We start from the raw sequence: 18,353 nt of genomic DNA, 5'->3' as shown, positions 1-18,353 counted from the left end.
AGCACACTCCCACTTTTTGTGCCAAGGTCAGTAATAAAAAGATTAAATAAGATTGGTCCCAAAACCGATCCCTGAGGAACTCCACTGGTATCCTCACTCCAACTTGACAGTTCGCCTTTCAGTAGTACCCGTTGCAGTCTCCCCTTTAACCAATTCCTTATCCACCTTTTGATGTTCATATTGATCCCCATCTTCTCCAATTTAACTAATAATTCCCCATGTGGCACGGTATCAAATGCCTTACTGAAATCTAGGTAAATTAGATCCACTGCGTTTCCTTTATCTAAAAAATCTGTTACTTTTTCAAAAAAGGAGATTAGGTTGGTTTGGCATGACCTACCTTTTGTAAAACCATGTTGTATTTTGTCCCATTTACCATTGACTTCAATGTCCTTAACTAATTTCTCCTTCAAAATTTTTTCCAGAACCTTGCATACTACAGATGTCAAACTAACTGGCCTGTAGTTACCTGGATCACTTTTTTTTCCTTTCTTAAAAATAGGAACTATATTAGCAATTCTCCAATCATTTGGTACAACTCCTGAGTTTACAGATTCATTAAAAATTCTTGCTAATGGGCTTGCAATTTCAGGTGCCAATTCCTTTAATATTCTTGGATGAAGATTATCTGGGCCCCCCAATTTAGTCCCATAAAGCTGTTTCAGTTTCGTTTCTACCTCAGATATGGTAATATCTACCTCCATATCCTCATTCCCATTTGTCATGCTACAATTATCCCTAAAATCCTCTTTAGCCTTATTAAAGACTGAGGCAAAGTATTTGTTTAGATATTGGGCCATGCCTAGATTGTCTTTAACCTCCACTCCATCCTCAGTGTTTAGCGGCCCCACTTCTTCTTTCTTAGTTTTCTTCTTATTTATATGGCTATCGAACCTTTTACTATTGGTTTTAATTCCCTTTGCAAGGTCCAACTCTACTCGACTTTTAGCCTGTCTCACTTTATCCCTACATGTTCTGACCTCAATTAGGTAGCTTTCCTTGCTGATCCCTCCCATCTTCCACTTCCTGTATGCTTTCTGCTTCTTCTTAATCACCTCTCTAAGATGCTTGCTCATCCAGCTTGGTCTACAACTCCTTCCTATGAATTTTTTCCCCTTTCTTGGGATACAGGCTTCCGATAGCTTCTGCAGCTTTCATTTAAAGTAATCCCAGGCCTCCTCTACCTTTAGATCCATAAGTTCTTCAGTCCAATCCACTTCCCTAACTAATTTCCTTAATTTTTGAAAGTCAGCCCTTTTGAAATCAAAAACTCTAGTTGCAGGTTTATTTTTGTTAATCCTTCCATTTAGTTTGAACTGAATTAGCTCATGATCACTTGAGCCAAGATTGTCCCCTACAACCATTTCTTCTATGAGGTCCTCGCTAATTACCAAAATTAAATCTAAAATGGCATCCCCTCTAGTCGGTTCAGCAACTACTTGATGAAGGAATCCATCAGCTATCGCATCTAGGAAAATCTGAGCCCTATTATTATTACTAGCGCTGGTCCTCCAGTCTATATCTGGGAAGTTAAAGTCTCCCATGATCACGCAGTTTCCATTAGTATTTACTTGATTAAAAACATTAAAAAGGGCTCTATCCATATCCAAATTAGATCCTGGAAGTCTATAGCACACCCCAGTTCTCTGGGGCATGAACACGCTGGGTGTTTGTACACAGAGGCCATGAACCGAGGAGTAACCAGATCCCACTCAGTGGAGTCTAGGAGCGGGTGCCACGTTCAGACTGCACAGCAAACCAGACACTTGCCATGCATGCGGCTGTGCTGCAGGTTTGACCATAGTATGCAGATGAGTGTGTCAGAAACCCGATGTTCACAGGGTAGTTACTGATGCCATAGCTCTCCTTGGAGGAGGTGTAGCTTTGCAGGAGCCTGGGAGGCTTAAGTTCTAGCTGCGAGTGCAGGTTGACAGGGGTGAGAGGGATGAAGAGCTGGAGCAGCGAAGGGCGTGGAGGGAGAGACAGAGACACCCCCACATGCAGCGAGAGTACCGTACCTAGTCTGTGCTGTGGGCCTGGGAATTGAAGCCTGTCTGGGCAAACAAGGAAGAGCAGATGGAGAGCACACAGAAAATCTTACTCATTTCAAATCCAAGAGGTGCCTCACCTGCTTAGTCACCATTCTGTCATGGCTGAGATTCCACCCAACCCTCCCGGAGAGATGAGTCAGTGGGGTTTGCACGGAGGACACAGGCTGTCTGGCTCGCTCGGGGGACTGCGGGAAAGTCTCCGGCTCTGGAAGAGACAGGCGGCCCTGTGGATCATGGAGCTTCCCTGTGGGGTGGTCGCTGCTGGCTGAGCTGAAGGTGCAGCATTTGTTGTTGGCTGCTGTGGCCAGAGGTGAGTCTGGAGCCAGGGGATTAGTGGTTTGTCTTTCCATGGGCCCTGAGTCTGCCTTGGCAAAGGATACTCGGTTGCTCCTGCTGCTCGGGCCATGGGCAACTGGCATTAGGTTTCCTAGTTGCTGCGAGCTTTAAAAATTCAGCAATGAGCTGGAGCTGCTGCTGCTTCATTCCCCCTGCTTCAGCCAGGCGGGGTTTGTGCTGCCTCTGAGTTTCAGAGGACTTAGACTTGCCGTGAACTGTGCCAGATCCGTGCTCTCCACCCTCTTGGCTGGAGGGGACACCTGTGTGCTCCCATCACCTCCTCTGTGTGTGTGTGTGTGGGGGGGGCCCTGAAGAGACATCCCAGCCACACTCAAACTCACATTCACTTCCTACAGCTGGCCATCTTCCTCCCTGACTCCTTTCCATCTGGGTGGAGACGTTCAATGCTGCAAATATTGCATGTTCCCTGGCCTCCAAACTGTCAGCCCAATCAAGACTAATGTGGCTTCCTAGCTGCTTGCTAGGCTGACTCCCCTTGACTCTGATGATTCCAGCCAGATGCCTGGCCTGGCTCTTGGGGACATCCTAGAACATGGAGATTGTGTTGTGTTGGGAAGTTGGCAGCAGTTGCAGGCGCATCCCGGGTCTTACATCTGACAGACAGATGATTTTTTTTTTTGGTCCACTCTATGAGAACCATGTGGCTGCATGGCAGAGAGCCTGGCTGTGTCTGGGGGACTTTGGATTGTGGAAAGTTGTGGCAGGGATGAGGGGAAGGCACAGAGCTACATACCCAGATCTGCAATGGCTAAACTACCTCCTAGGGCTGCACCTGGGCTTTGAGCTGTGGATGGAAGTGGGGAGTTAGATAAGGAGAAGCTTCTGCCAGTCTCTGCTCACTTCCATCCAGGAGCTCAGAACGCTCTGTGCATTAATGAATGAAGCTGCCATGGGCAGGGGGTGCTGTGGGAATGGTCCCCTTTTGGCAGAATGTTTAAATGACTTCCCTAGGGGCACACAAGATATTTGTGGCAGAGCCTGGAATATCACCCAGGAGTCCTGTGCTTTATCCATGTCCAGGTTTCCTCTTGCTACTTCAAACCCCCAGTGCTGCCCTGAGCAGGCTACAGGGGCAGGAGATCCCTGAGCATGCACACCAATAACCGTGTGTGTGTGTGCAGAAAACCCTGTGTGTATCACCAGGTGACCTCCAGGTGAGCTGTGTGTGTATGGGTGTGTGCATCAGCCCCCGGTGTAACTCTGTGTATATGGGCAGGTAACTGGTGTGAACACTCACAAGCCAGTGACCCTGGCATCAGATTGGGGGGGGAAAAGTAAATGGTGGTACTCTCCCAGGCTCTGCCCACTATCCAAGCTCCACCCATTCATGATGCCAAAATCATGTAGATTTTCATTGTGTAGATCTTCTTACAGTGATTGTCCTTTCTTGCGTCAATCAGCAGAGAAAGAGTTAACAATTTTGACATTATAATAGCCATCATTAGTCTTCAGAATGAACACTGAGGCAAACAGAGGCAGTTCTCATAGTAGGCTTTCTGCAGATATGGCTGGGTTAGTTTGTATTCAGTTCACATTTTGAAGGTTGTCTATACAACCTTGAGAGCTTTAGTCTTCATTTTTTATGAATGAAATCTTACATTCTGAAGTATAAAATGCAGCCACCAGGGAAAAGTACCAGATCAGCAGCCCAGCTGGGCCTCTGTGCTTGTGGTTTCCACTGTGCTGATGTGCTCACAACCCAGCCCCGCACCAGACAGCATGTGATGAGCTCCTGAGGCAAGTCCCCTGCTCTTTATTTGCAAGGGTTCATCATAAGAACAGAACTGTTCAGTAAGGAAGAGCTGCCGACCCCTTATGGCTTTGAATGCGTGGGGACCCAGATTGGGAGCTCTGTTTGCACCCATGCTCTGTATTGCATGGCATTTTGACTGATGAGCGTTGGCCTAGCTTACTTCTTTTCCAGCTGGTCTCCAAGGGACCAATCAGGCCTAGTCTACACATGGCTTTTGCATCAATTTAACTGGTTCCTCCCCCAAATTGGTGCAAACACCGTGTACAGACCATCCAAGAGGGGTGTTTTACATCCAGCACCTCCTGCTGGGAGCTGCATTTGTGGGCCAGGCTGGTCCAGCAGGGCACAGGACGCTCAGCAGCCTGTAAAAAGAAAAGGAGTACTTGTGGCACCTTAGAGACTAACAAATTTATTTGAGCATAAGCTTTCATGAGCTACAGCTCACTTCATCGGATCCGAAAGCTTATGCTCAAATAAATTTGTTAGTCTCTAAGGTGCCACAAGTATTCCTTTTCTTTTTGCGAATACAGACTAACATGGCTGCTACTCTGAAACCTGTCAGCAGCCTGTGGATACCATTTAGCTAACTCCAGGCTCTGATGCTTCTGAGATGTCATTGACCCCAAGGCCAGAAGAGACCATTGTGACCCTCTAGTCTGACCTTTTGGATAGCCCGGCCAGGGACCTGCCCCAACGCAATTCCTAGAGCAGATCATTTAGAAAAACATCCTGTCTTGAGTTAAAAATGGCCAGTGATGAGGAATCCACCATGGCCCTTGGTCAATTGTTCCACTGATTAATTGCTCTCACTGGTAAAAAATTACACCTTTATTTCCAGTCTGATTGTGTCCAGCTTCAACTTCCAGCCATTGGACTGTGTTACAGCTTTCTCTGCTAGTCTGAAGAGCCCATTATCAAATTTCTGTTTCCCACGGTAGATATGTATAGACTGTGATCAAAGTCAACTCTTAGCCCTCTCTTTGTCAAGCGATATAGACGGAGCTCCTTGAGTCTGTCACCACAAGACAAGGTTTGTAATCCTCTAATCATTCTTGTGGCTTTTCTCTGACCCCTCTCCAATTTATCAACATCCATCTTGAATCCCAGACCTGGACTCACTATTCCAGCAGTGTCACACAAGTGCTGAATTCAGAGGTCAAATCACCTCTCTGCTCCTACTTGAGATTCCTGTTTCTGCATCCCAGGGTCGCATTAACTCTTCTGGCCACAGCGTCCCACGGGGAGCTCATGTTCGGCTGATTATCCCGCCTCCCCAATCTTTTCAGAATCGCTGCTTCCTGGGGTGGAGTCCCCCGCCCTGTCAGTATGGCCGGCAGTCTCTGGTCTGGGTGCACACATTTACATTGAATTGTGTGGCTTTCGGGTGGACTCAGCTGGAATAGGGACTTGTGTTGAACATTTGGTTGCAGGCCCCAGTTCTGTGATCTCTTTCTCTAGTGCTGCTTTTCTCTGGCTTTAGCATCGGAGACCTGCCCAAGGCTCAGAGCTGGTCACCACAGTATGTAGCTTGGTCTTTTTGTCTGAAACTACCAGGGCTGAAGTTTAAGTGACTCACAGTCCGACTCTGGGGCCATTGGCTTCAGGCTGTGGGCCCGTCTGGGAGCGAGTTTGGGTGCATGTGGTCGCTGGTTTGGGTGCATGTGGGTCGCTGGAGTTACCCTGGAGAGGCGCTCCCAGTCCCTGCACAGGCGGTGCATGGGAGCAGGTAGTGCAGGTGTGCTTGCAGCGGAAGAGGCCCTTGGCCGCAGAGGCCATCTGACTGGCTTGTCCCAGGAGACTGTGCAGAGCTGCTCGGCTAGTCTCTCACCAGTCATGTGAGCTGGGGACGAGGTGTCCTCAGAGATCCTGCTGCACTGCCTGCCTCGGTGAGGAGAGACGTGCCCCACCCCAGAGCCCCAGTGTGGTGTTGGGAACCAGGTCCAGGTGCTGCGGGACTACTAACCCCGGCTCAGCCTCTGGCTCAGTGGGCTAGTGGCTGTCCTGGTGCAGGACAGTGCTCTGCACCCCCTTCCACCTCCCTCCTTAGACCTGTTGCTCTCTGGACATGGCAGCACCTCTCAAAGTGGATCTGCACTCTGCAGCAGTGGGCTCTGTGGCACCATGGGGTGATCATGGGCCCAGGAGTGGTACCCACAGCCCTTCTGAGCCCGTCATTGGCCTGTGTCCCTTTGCTATGAGCCCATCGTCACTGGAGTGCAGTGAATGCAGGGCCCTGGGTTTGACCCCGGTGGGACTGAGTGTGCTGCAGGGAGCATCCTGTGAGCTGCCTGCACTGACCTCCGAGATAGCCTAGTGCTTTCTGCTCTGTGACTGCACCTCCCCAGAACTGAGTGCCACCCTGGTGCGCTGACGGAGGATGGGAAGCAGGGGAGCTGGCGTTCAGGGCATGGGAGCAGATTGGAGCTGTGTGGGAAGGCTCAGGCTACACCCATGGGAGTGCAGGCCAGGAGAGCTCATTCTCCAGCCCCACTCAGCATGGGGCTGCTTGCCACTGGCCGAGCCTGGGGAAGGCTCTGAGCTTTGGAAGAGCCTGGAAAGGAGAACTTGTGGGAACAGATGTTCATGCTGAAGGAAGAGACTTCAGGAAGTTGAATCATAACCCAGACCAGCTCAGCACTGTTCCCCTCCGGCCTAGCCTGGGGAGACTGCTTTTGGCCTGGCTCTGCTCGGTACGGCTCCACCTTCCAATCCAGCCTGGGGGAGACTGCTGCTGGCTTGGCCCAGCTCCATGTGGCTTCGTGCCTGCCTGGGGAAGATGGGTCCTGGCCTGGCCCAGCTCAGCACGGCCTGCCCATCAGCCCAACCCTGAGGAAGGCTCCTGGCATGGCCCAGCTTGGTCCTTAGGAAGGCAGCTCCCAGTAGAGAGCACGGTGCAGCTCCTGCTGGGACAGGGCTCTCTGGACTGGCCAGCACTGAGTCGCACACCCAGATAGTCCAGGAAGCCCAGGGGATGCTCCAGGCAGTGGTGCCACAGAAGGGAGCAGACACGATGCACCAGCCTCTGGACTCGTGAAAGCACCTCAGCCCTGATGTCAGCAGGAGGGTTGGGAGTGGGGTAGGAACCTACGGGATCAGAAGGAGGGCAGGAAGTCGGGGTGGGGTTGGAGGTGTGTGGGGTGGACTCTTCCCCTGCCTCACTGCATAGACTCACAGGCCCCCTCTGCTTCCCCCTGGGGAGTCCTGCCTCAGGAAGATGGGACTGAGCATTCCTGCTATCCTGCGTGTTCCCAAGGGCCATACGTGTCCTCTGTCCGGCCCCTGCTTGGGCCTGTCTCCCTCGCTGTGTGTCACCTTCTCCAGCTGTCATGATGGGAGCCCCAGCGCAAATGGCTCTGAGGCCAAAAACATCTTGAGTGGCCATGAACGTAGGCAGACTCCACCTCTGACTGCCTGACTCCTCTCCCCCAGGTGTCAAATCTGCATGTTGTAGTGAAGAATGGTGAAAATCCTGCAGCTCTCTTGTGAATTCTCGTGAAATGAAAGCTGGTGGCACTCCCAAGGCCTGTTGGGGGATCCCCCAGATGAGCTTGGGGTGGGGGAGGGGAGCAAGCTGGTTGCAGTGGGGACCTCCTTGCTGTGCAGGTAACTGGGCTGCAGGGGCTCAGACCAGCCCTGCATGGGGAGGGGTCCCTCCGCCGGCGCGCAGCACTGGCCATAGCTGCAGGCAGTGGTTCATTTGTAATGAAAGAGGTGCCAGGGCTCATTACGAATGCAGCAAGCCTAGAGGTGCCCCGCAGGGCTCAGCCCTGCCTAGCCCTGGCACAGATTAAGCCCTGACTGCATGTCTCAGACCTGGCACCGAGCCCAAAGGGTGACCCCTGGCCCTGTTGCAGGCAGGCCCCTGGCCCAGTCTCTCCCTCCACCAGATTCTCTTCTGAGCAGCTCTGTGGGATATACCAGCATGCCAGGGATTAACTCCATGGGCACAGGGTGCTGCTGGGTCCCCCAGCCATGAGCACAGGCCATGTTCTGCACAGCCCCTTGCAGCCTGCCTCCCTACACCGGTCTCTCGGGCAGTGCCCGGGACTGGAGGTGCTTGGGGGCTTGCCAGCCATATCCTATGCCTGTCGCTGCTGTCTGGGCTGGGCGGGGATTGCGCAGACAGCCTGACCTTGCCCGCAGACTCTGAGTTGTGTGCTAACGGCTTCTCTTGGCTGCAGCCGCTGAGGCTGTTCCTGCAGCTGCTGGCAGGAAGAGGGAGCTCAGCACTATGAGTCCGTCGCCCAGCGTGCAGGCCTGAGCCCTTCGTGCACCTTGCTCCGCTGTGGGATGCCCTGGCATGAAATGCCTGTGTGCTGCTGGAGCTGTCCAGGCTGTGGCCAGTGGAGGAGAGCCTGTTCCTGCTGCTCTGGTACCTGTGGGGAGGGCAGGGGCAGGGAGAGATCCCACTCCCCAGGGCAGTAGAGATGCCATGTGCGCAGGTTGGGCTGGCTTGTCTCTGTTGAATGGGGGGACAGTAGGGCTGGGCCAGTCCTGACACCCAGCATGGGGCTTCCCCAAGGAGGGTTGGATGCTCGCTGGACAGCCCCCGGCAGGAGGGTCCTCGCATAGAGGAGTCCCTGGGTCTGAGCCCAGGTGCATGTTGAGCATGTTAGCTGCCATGTGCTGGGCTCGGGAGCAGAGCGGGGTGGGTGTGGGGTGGGCTGCAGTGAGTCCTGGAGCTCAGGGAAAGCCTCTGCTCCATAGCTGACAGACAAGTGAGCACTGGCCCCGAGGGACCCGGACTGTGCAGCATGGTCAGGCCTCAGCCGTGTGTTTAAAAATAACCCCTCTTGCTGTGACGTGTAGTGGCCCGAAGGAGGCTCGGGCCCAGCGCACAATCGGAGGAAATGGGTCGGCTCGCGAGCATTGTTTCGCTGCAGACACTTGTTTCCTTAGTCCTGCTATGGGGACACCGATATTTCAAACACAAAGCAGCTTCCAGAGCGAGCCGGCCGCTGCTTCTGCATGCTGGGTGTATGGGATACAATAGCTATCGGCCCAGGAAAGCGAGGCTGGTGATCTAGGGCTTCGTCCAGCCGGCAGCATGGGGGGTGCCTGGCCCAGCAGCTGGGAGCCGTGAGTATGGTGGGGCGGGTAGCAGGAGTGTGCTGAGCTCTAGGCAGGGCTAGGGGCTGGGGTCTGTGCTGAGGGGTGAGATGGGTAGGACAAGAGTGCGATGGGCCAGCACTTCTTTTCCCAGCAAGAGCCCGTCTGCCTCCTTCCCATCCTCTGATCACATTTCTCCTTCCAGGGATGCTGGGCCGTGGGGATGGCTCCTTAGTCTCACTCTCTAGTGCTGAGCGGAGCAGGGGCTCGGAGAGAGGGGGCAGAAACCAGGCAGCATCACTTCCTAGCCCAGTGGCTACAGGAGGCAGTAGTCTCTGCAGAGGGACAGCCCATGCCCTGCTCCTCTGTCTGTCTCTCTGTCTCAGGCTCAGTGCCCTGGGGACGGCCCAAGCCTTTGCTTGGTGCCGTATGGACGGGCAGTTTCTAACGGCTCGGGAGATTTGACTGTGTGAGAGAGAAAAGTTCCCTTTGCCTGTGGTCCCTGCTGGCCTGTGAGCGGAGGGCTGAGCTGTGCCCTGATCTCCCATGCTGGTTGCAGGTGGCCTGGCCTGGCCCAGCCCGACCTGACCCTGGGAGAGGCTTCGTGTGAGTGTAGGCTGCGGGGGCAGACGGAGCTGAGACGACTAACTGGAGATGCCCAGAAAGCTCCTGTAGCTTGGTGTAAATGGGCCTCCTGAGCGTCCCTTCGGGTCATGCTACAGGCAGCCTGCCTCAGTTTCCTCCTTGGACTCGTCAAATAAAACTTCACCCAGGATTTTGTGGTCAAAAATACCCATCCTTGGGGGGCTGGGTTGATTAATATAAAATAAACCCCAAATCTAACTCCAAATCCCAGAACCAAGTCCGTCCATCAGCCCACCCCAAACAAGGTGTCTCGCAGGGCCTTTGGCAGGCCACTCCCAGTCCCTACCTAACTCCCAGGAGACTCGGCTAGCGCTGACTTGTTCCGTGCACACTCCCCCTTTGCTGCAGTTTCCTGCCCATCTTTGTTGGGAAATCACCTGACCTCTCCCAGGTGTGGCTCCTAGTAAGCAGGGCTGGTTGGCCCCAGACCTGCCACCCTGCTCCACTAGGGCGTGATGCTCCTTCCCTTGGGAGTGGCAGTAGGTGCCAGCCACATGGGCCTTTGAGTTCCACTCTCATTGCCAGGCCCAGGATCTGGACCAATTTGTCCCCGTACCCTCTCTGTGGGTTAGAACCGCTTCTGGGCTGTGCCTGGCTGCCTGCCCCCCGGGCATGGGAGGGGGGTAGCTGGAGCCCATTCTAGTCATAGCCTGGGGTCCCTACGGGGATGGCATGGGGGGTATGCCAGGGAAGGTGTCTGGCTCTGCCTGCTGGGGAAATCCCAATGGTTGGGTCCATTGGCACCGCAGCCCCTTTACCGCAGGGAGCAGCGAAGGGACCTGGTGTAACCAGCAGGCGGCCTGGTCTCTGGCTCACCCTGCATCTCCAGCCCGCTGGCCGCTGATAGCGGTCAGGGCTCTGTCCAGTGGCCTCTCACCTCTTGCAGGTATGTCACCACGGCGAGTGCCAGCTGCTGAACCGCAACAGTCCCCTGAACCTCTGTGAGGCCTGTGACCGCAAGTTCCACGGCGCCATGCACTTTGACGGGCACATCCGCTTCGACCTGCCCCCCCAGGGTGAGAGCCTTGGGCCCTGGCGGTGGCTGGGTGGCTTCCCCATGGGGCACGTCAGCGATGGTGCTCTCTCCTCAGCGGGCCTCCTCCTCCCCGCTGCGGGGCTTTGCCCTGTTCCGTCCTGGGGGCCTGTTCCCAAGGGCTCAGCCTCCCAGAATGCTCCCCTCAAGCCCTGCCACGCCAAACGCCCCTCAACAGGGCTTCTTGCCAGCAGAGCACCAGGCAGGCAGGGGAGCGGATCCTCGTGGATGGCGCAGGCTGTCAGCGGAGGGAGCAGCGAGGGGCCTGTTGGCAGAGGCAGCAGGAGGGACTTCCCCATGCGTCTGCAAAGGGCCCCGTCTCCCAGCCCTAGAGCTGCCGGGCAGGAGTGCTGAGCCTAGGGACCAGGGATCGACCTGTGCCCGGGGTCTGACGGGGCTCGGTCTCCTGGGTGACTCATCCGTCGTTCCTGCTTGCAGGTTCCATTCTGGCCCGGAACGTATCCACGCGGTCATGCCCCCCACGCACCAGCCCTGCCTCCGACGTGGAGGAGGAGGACGAAGGACTAGTGGATGGGAAAGGGTGAGTATTTCCATGTGAAGGGCTAGGGGTGGTGCTTCCGTCTCCTGGGCAGCAGACAAGATGGGTCCCGGAGGCAGCGGGATGCCGGGGCCCAAGGGGCAGAGGGACCTGGGTACGGGGACACTGCACAGCTGCACTTAACAATCAAGACACCAGGTCTAAGGCTACAGAGTATGGTCTGGATGCACTGACGCCTCCCCAGGGCCGGGGGCTTGTCTCAAAGACTGAATGAACCACTGTAGAGCGCTGGCTTGCTCTGTGCAGGGCGTCACCTGAGACCCTCTAGTCATTTCTCCAGCCTCATCTGCTGCCCTGCCCTGTTCCCCCTCCCTTCTCGCTGCTGCCGATCCCTAACTCGTGGATCCTGCGCAGCGGGTCAGAGCCCTGTGCCAGGGGCAGTATGGGACGTTACTCCAGGCGAGGGGGTTCGGCTCCCGTTGGCTGTAGCTGGGGTGACCATGGGGTATAGGGGCCTGGTGTAACGTGGCTGGGAGTCTGGCTCCAGTGGCAGTAATAGGAAGGAGCAGCTGCTGCTTTCCCTGGGGCTTTGGAGTCTGCTCAGCCCCTGGGTCTTGGCGTGGGGTAGGGAATGGGGCTCTCTGAGCGCCATTGCTCTTGCCAGGCCCAGGTTACATGTGCCAGGCGGTCCCTGTAACTGTGTGTTTGTGCCGTGTAGGGACAAGAAGAGCTCGGCGCTGAAGCTCCCCAAGAAGAAAGCCCGGCGCAGACACACGGATGTAAGGGGCCCGGCTTTGTCTCTTGCTTTGTGACTCATGGGCCCCTGGCAGCTGCCTCTGGGCACAGGCTGCTGGGTCTGGGCATGGAACCAGAGCCTCGGAGCAAGTGTCCTATGCTGGGATGGGGGGCCTCGCTCGGCTGCTGCCCGGAGCCGTTCGGGATGCTGTGAGGTCCGACGCTCCGCAGCTCTGGTTTGAAGGGCAGCAGGGGAGCGTAGCCTGCCTGCTGCAGTCTGTCTGTCTGTCTGTCCCAGCTCCTCACAGAGCCAGAGTGTGGGTGACCCCACCAGTGACAGGCCCCCATCCCCAATTCTAGCGAGGGCTCCATTCCCTGGATTCCCGCTGGAGCGGCTCACGCTGCGTAGCTAGGCCTGTGCCTACAAGGGGTGGATTCCCCCCCAGCTCTGGCACAGCTGTGCAAGGAGACAGGCCGGACTTAGGAGGAGTCCGTGGAGTTGCACAGATTTGGGGGGTTGATGGTCAGGCAGGTGGAAGTCAGGGACACCGACCCTGCAGGATGGAGGGCTGGCTCTGGGTCCATGGTGCTTGGGCAATGGCTTTGCTAACTCCTGCCCCCTACCCCAGGACCCCAGTAAAGAGTGCTTCACCCTGAAGTTCGATTTGAATGTGGACATAGAAACAGAGATCGTCCCAGCCATGAAGAAGAAATCCCTGGGGTGAGTCATGGCCACCGAGCTAGACTGGCTGGGACCTTGGGACTGCTCGTGGGGTGGGGCAAAGAATGGACCTGTGACTCCAGGTGCCGTACAGAGGCTCGGGGTCCCGGGGTGGTCAGCTGTGGACTCTAACCCTGATCCAGAAGCTGATGTGCCCTTGGCACTGCCCAGTGCTCCACGCCTCCCCGAAGCTCCCTGCTCACTTTGGCCTCTTGCCCTGGCTTCCCTGGGCGCAGGGGGGTGCTGCTGACTAATGAGCGCATAGGTGCCCTGCCCAGGGCCCGCTGGCTCACCCTGCACTGAGCAATGGAGGGGCCCCAGGACTGGCACCGCCCATTGTGGTGCTTTGCTGGGGGGTGTCCTGGAGCTGCATCAGGGAGTTGTCACCCACTGTGCCTGTCTGGGGTGCCTGGGAGGCTGCTGTCTTTGACTTGGCCACACGCTCATGGAGAAACCTGCTCCGGGCCCCACCTGGGTCCCTGCCACCCTTCTGTTCCCCATGGGCATCACCTCTCAGAGCCATCTCCACAGCGCCCTCTCCCAGGAGCAGTGACGGGTTACCCTGCAGAGTCCCCTGCCAGCTTCTCCTCCCATGTGTTCCAAGCGGGGTGTCTGTGGCTCTAGCCAACTGCTGAGGCCGAGTAGCTGCTGGCTAGAGCCGAGAGCGGTGCCCTTGTGTGGGAGCCGTGGCTGCTCCCCAGCCACCAGCTGAGCTGTGTGTTTGGCACCGGCCTGCTCGCAGGCGGGTGTTTGGGGAGAGCGTCGCTGAGCTCCCAGGCCAGCAGGGTGGTGAGTGGTGGCAGCAGCAGGAGCCCTGTGCATGTCCCCAGCGCTGCCCGCCGAGCTCCTTCCCCTCACAGTGTGCCTGGCCAGCGTTCCTGTTCTGAGTGGGTGCAGGACCCTCTTTCCTGAGCCCAGCCCCAGGGCAGGGAGGAAGTTGGGCCGACGTCTCTTTCGCTGCCCCCCAGGGAGGTGCTGCTGCCGGTGTTCGAGAGGAAAGGCATCGAGCTGGCGAAGGTGGATATTTATCTGGATCAGTCCAACACGCCTCTGTCGCTCAGCTTCGAAGCATACCGCTTCGGGGGACACTACCTGAGAGTGAAAGGTGTGCCCCGTCCGGCCCCATGTGTCCCATGGCTCAGCGGGAGGGCGGATGCCCCAGCGCAGAGCCCACGCGCTGCCCCGCAGCAAAGGAGGTGCTGCAGGAAGTGGCTCTGGGGGGATGTTTGAAGTGGCTCTGCTGCCCTCTGGGCTATAGGTCCATGGCGTCCTGGGCTCCATAGCGAATGGGGTTTGGGACCTTCCCCTCTTGGAACGCAGGGTCCCATTCAGCCCAAGTCAGGGCTGGCGTGGTTCCAATCCAGCCTCTGCCCAGGGAGCGAGAGAAGGACTCGCGGTGCTGAGCTCCCTTGGGCCTGCGTAAGCAGACTTTCCAGCTTGCAGGGTGGGGGCGGCTGAGTTTGCACCTGGGGTAGGGGGCCAAGCCTCACTCATAGTGGCTCCTGGCTGCACGTCCCCTTCCATATCCCCTGGGGGAGCCAGGGGAGGAAGGCAGGGCCCAGCGTCATTCCTGCAGTGTCCAGCAAGGGTCACCATCTGAGCAGTGCAGCAGCGTCCGCACCTGGAGGGGATGAAGCCCCCCTGGAGTGCACTCGGCTTGTGTGGCAGTGAGGGCGAGTGCCCAGTGGGCTCCTGCCAGGGCTGGGCATGCCGTGCTGTCGTCCGGCTAGGCTTCAGGCTAATGGACCGGGACAGACCTGGGCTTCCTGCAGCCCCCGGGGAGGTAGGAGTGTCTGCTACGCCCAGCCATGGTGGGGACCCGCTGGGACTGGTCAGCCATTGCAGCCTGCAGAGCCGTGTGCCCAGGATGTGCGCGTCTGGCACGTGCCACGGACACTGGGTGAGCCGTGTTGCCCTTGGGCCAGGAGCCACGGGGGTCACTCCGCTACCCATAGCAATCGCTTGGGTGCTGAGACTGGTGCCCGTCGGCTGACCCCGTCCTGTGCTCCCCTCACAGCCAAACCCGGCGATGAGCTCAAGGTGGAGCAGGCCGTGAAAGACTTCAAATCGCTGAGTCTGCCCATCATGCACTCCTCAGGCTCCGCCTCCACCTTCCTCTTCACCCCCGCTGGCGAGAGGCTGGACCAGCCGTCCTTCCGCCGGGAGAGCATGGACATCCTGGTGAGTTGGGGGGTGGCTGAACAGCAGGGAGGGCCAGCGTGGCGTCTGGGCGGCGGCGGGGCTGGGGGCTCAGCGGAGCTGTTGGGACCTGGGTAGGGTGGGGAGGTGACTGTGTGGTGGCCCCGTACCAAGCACTTTGCTGAGACCAATCCGGCCGATGTACTGAGCAGTGGGCAGCTGAATTCTAGGAGCTGACACTGCAGGACACTGAGACAGACGGGCTCACCTCTCCATGGACAACGGGGCTTCTCTGTAGAGCTGTGGGGTTCTTGCTAGGAAACACCAGAGTGGCCCAGCCTGCGTGGGGTGCCTGGCAGGTCATCGCAGTGGGCCCTCTTTGTCTCCTGGGGCCTGGGGTGCTGTGTCCTCTCTGTTGAACCTTGAGCACTGTGGCTGGGTCTCGGGGATGTCTCTCCCTATCAGGGAGCAAACTGATAAGATCAAGATATAGACAATAAATGGAGCTGTTGATGGGCAATTGTTTGTTTGGCAAGCAAAGGTTTCAGCTTATCCAAAGCCTTCTGCCTGATAAGGGGAATCTTAGTCAACAAACAGCTCCTCCATTCAGCAATCTGCAGCATTTGTCCCCTGCCTGCCTGGCCCGCAGGGCTGCATGTTGACTGGGGAGAGCTGGCCCTGCCCCCCGCAGGGAAAGGCCCAGGGTTCCAGGCAGAGCTGGGTAGGAAATGGAGCGAATTGGAGATTTCAGACAAGGTTCCCAGTGGGAATCGGGATGGACCGCCAGGATGGCTGTGGCTCCTATCAGTGGAAATGGGTTGCTAGGATTTTGATCTTTTTCATTTTTTTGAACACTTTAAAAATTTATGAATGAACTTACGTTTTGAAACGGGACGTCAGTTTGAACTGAAAACCAGAACTTTTCATTTTGAAAACACAGGAACAGGATGTTTCAGCAGTTTCAAAACGTCAATTCATCAAACCTGACCCTGTCCAGGAAAATCAGCTTTTTCTGGCGAAAAACTTCTGGTGAAAATCTCCCGCCCAGCTGTAATTCTAGGTGTGTGCTGCTCAGGCGCCACTTACCTTGGCTCACACCTGCTCAGGTGGATCTGCCATGTCTGCTCAGGCTGTTTGATGCTCACGTGGATCAGCTCATGGTTTCCAGGGTGCAGACACCTCCTGAAATATGGGCTTGTTTTCCAGTCATTAACAGACCTCTGCAGCCTCTGTGCACACTGAGCCCTGAAATGCGGCTGCCTCTGGGCAGGGATGCAGCAGCAACGCTATGCAAGAGATTCCTGCTGGGGCAGGATAGTATCTCCAGCCCACAGCCAGGCTGGGGCGGATGTTTGGGTTTGTGTGAGGTGCTTGGGACTTCGGCTGGGAATCTGGGGTAGAGCTGGGCTGGAGCAGCTTCCTCTCCCTGCAGCCCAGAGAGGCAAGTGCCCAAGCTGGCTGCTGCCAGAGCTAAAGTCCCATGAGGAACCAGGTTGCTGAGCAAAGGCTCTGCTGAGAGGAGCTGTTGGGCCTGAGGCAGGCGTCTGCACCTGCTCCCTCTGCAGTGTCAGGGGCGCTGCTGGGGAGCGGCTAAGGGGGTCCAGTGTGAGTGCCAGCAGAGGTTCCCAAGTCCCGAGGGTGAGGGCAGGGCTGGGAGTGGGTCAGGGGGAACAGCAAGAGCTGGGGCACAGGGCAGCGAGGAGCCAGCCCGGCTCAGCCGTGGCATTAACCCAGGCCTGGGGTTTCCCCCTCAGCCTACTGGCGTTTGCCAAGCTGAGGAGGAAGTGTGTGTCTGTGGTCACATCCTCCAGGAGCTTGGTGATGCAGCTCTGTCTCCCCCACATCTGGGCTAGGCTCTGCCTCCTGGCAAGCCTGGCGCCCGTGCGGCACCATGTGGTGCTGTGGCACACGACAGTCTAGGCCAGCGCCCTGTTGGTCAGTGGGTCTTCCCAGCACAGCCTCCGTGGGGGGAGCACCTGGGAGGGCTCAGGAGTGAGTCAGATGAGATGGGGATGGGGGTCCAGTCCCAGCCATTCTTCCTGGCCACACTGAGACCTGGGTGTGTGTAATTTCTGCCAAGTGTGAGTGTGACTCGGTGACAGGGGCATGTCTGACTGGGCTCTGCGTGCCAGCCCAGCCGGCTGTGCGCCTGGTGTCCCCCGGGTTGTGGGGGTTTAGGCCTCTGGGGCAGCCCCCATGCTGGCTCTCCCAGTCCCTGTCCAAAGCAAATCCCCCCGCTAGTGCCACCTCCTCTGGGAAACCTGCACCCAGGAGCAGCGATAGGTGCATGCTCCCAGGGGGCTGGAGCCTCCGTGCGCAGGATGGTGAGGGAGTCAGCCCAGCGTGACGTGGCTAGAGCCCGCTGGACGGTGCACAGCTCGGGGCCTGTTTCCCAGCACAGGCTGGCCCTGATTCTGGGAACTTTGCTTTCCCACACCTAATTGCCCTCTGAATAAACCCCAGCGTGTCTCCCCACTCCCCGCGGCTCCTCTGCGCCTGACCTCAGCACGGGGCTGCCTCCTGCTCCTGAGCCTTGGACAAAAGCCTGCTCCTGGCGGTGTGATGCCAGTGCCCAAGGGGGGAGCTGTCCTGCTGGCTGGGGGGGTGAGGGAGGATTTCATGGGGAGGAGCCATGAGTGACATGAATTGGATGCAGTGTGAGGAGTTGGGGCAGGCTGAAGGGGTTATGGAGAAGAGGGGTTTGTCAGTTCACATGTAGCTAATATTGGCAGGTAGCAGGCCAGGCACATGCCTCTCTGGGGTGTTATTGAGGCAAGTCACATGGGGCAGGGAGAGGGGCTTGTACTAAGTAAAGGGAGGAACCTCTGGGCGGGGTGTCCTGGAGGGGCTGGGAGTGGGGCATGACACCCGCCTGCCCCTTCCAGTGCATCCCAGGCCAGCAGGGAGTGACAGGAAGTGGCTGCCTTCAGTCTGCCATGAGAAGTGGTCTTGCTTCTCTGTGCAGCCCCAACCACGCTACATCTGGGCCTCTGATCAGCAAGCTCCATGGGAAATCAGACAGTGAGTTCCCAGGGCTGCATGTAGAGAACTGGGAGAACATACGATGGAGTAAATGGGCCCAGATAGTCAAAGGAGGTAACATACCCAGTCACTGTCCAACATGAAACAGTGTTAAACGAGGTTGGAGTTTGGTATCCGGAGAGCTCAGCCGCTTGCCATGGCAAACACCCCAGTGAACAGCCTTTAGCCCTTGTTAAAGATACAGAAGGGAAAAGAGGTAAAGCATTCAACATGCTAAGTGTTAAATAAAACTTTGTCATTGTGACAGCAGCCCTGGCTCCCTGTCCTGTTAACTGGAGAGCTTTTAAAGGAACCCCTGCTTGGCAGTCTCTCCGATGGCATTAAAGATG

General features: G+C 56.8%; 1 protein-coding gene across 9 annotated transcripts in view; it reads left to right on the top strand.

Annotated features, from left to right (window-relative positions):
• PLEKHG5 (pleckstrin homology and RhoGEF domain containing G5) overlaps positions 1-18,353 on the top strand; it is a 113,755-nt gene that overhangs the window by 77,184 nt on the left and 18,218 nt on the right. For 6 of the 9 annotated variants that reach the window (XM_038376849.2, XM_038376862.2, XM_038376853.2 and 3 more), the window contains 6 exons: positions 10,742-10,871; positions 11,327-11,429; positions 12,106-12,166; positions 12,752-12,843; positions 13,812-13,948; positions 14,861-15,024. In XM_038376849.2, coding sequence (XP_038232777.1) covers positions 10,742-10,871; positions 11,327-11,429; positions 12,106-12,166; positions 12,752-12,843; positions 13,812-13,948; positions 14,861-15,024 — 687 coding nt within the window. Of the gene's footprint in view, positions 1-9,026; positions 9,241-9,415; positions 9,817-10,741; positions 10,872-11,326; positions 11,430-12,105; positions 12,167-12,751; positions 12,844-13,811; positions 13,949-14,860; positions 15,025-18,353 lie in introns of those variants that run through there. The other 3 variants (XM_043499943.1, XM_043499944.1, XM_038376855.2) reach the window with 3 other exon arrangements.

Source organism: Dermochelys coriacea, chromosome 18 (genome assembly GCF_009764565.3).
Source record: "Dermochelys coriacea isolate rDerCor1 chromosome 18, rDerCor1.pri.v4, whole genome shotgun sequence".
NCBI classification, from domain to species: domain Eukaryota; kingdom Metazoa; phylum Chordata; order Testudines; family Dermochelyidae; genus Dermochelys; species Dermochelys coriacea.
The sequence above is the reverse complement of the archived record's forward strand: the minus strand, read 5'-3'. Positions and strand labels throughout refer to the sequence as shown.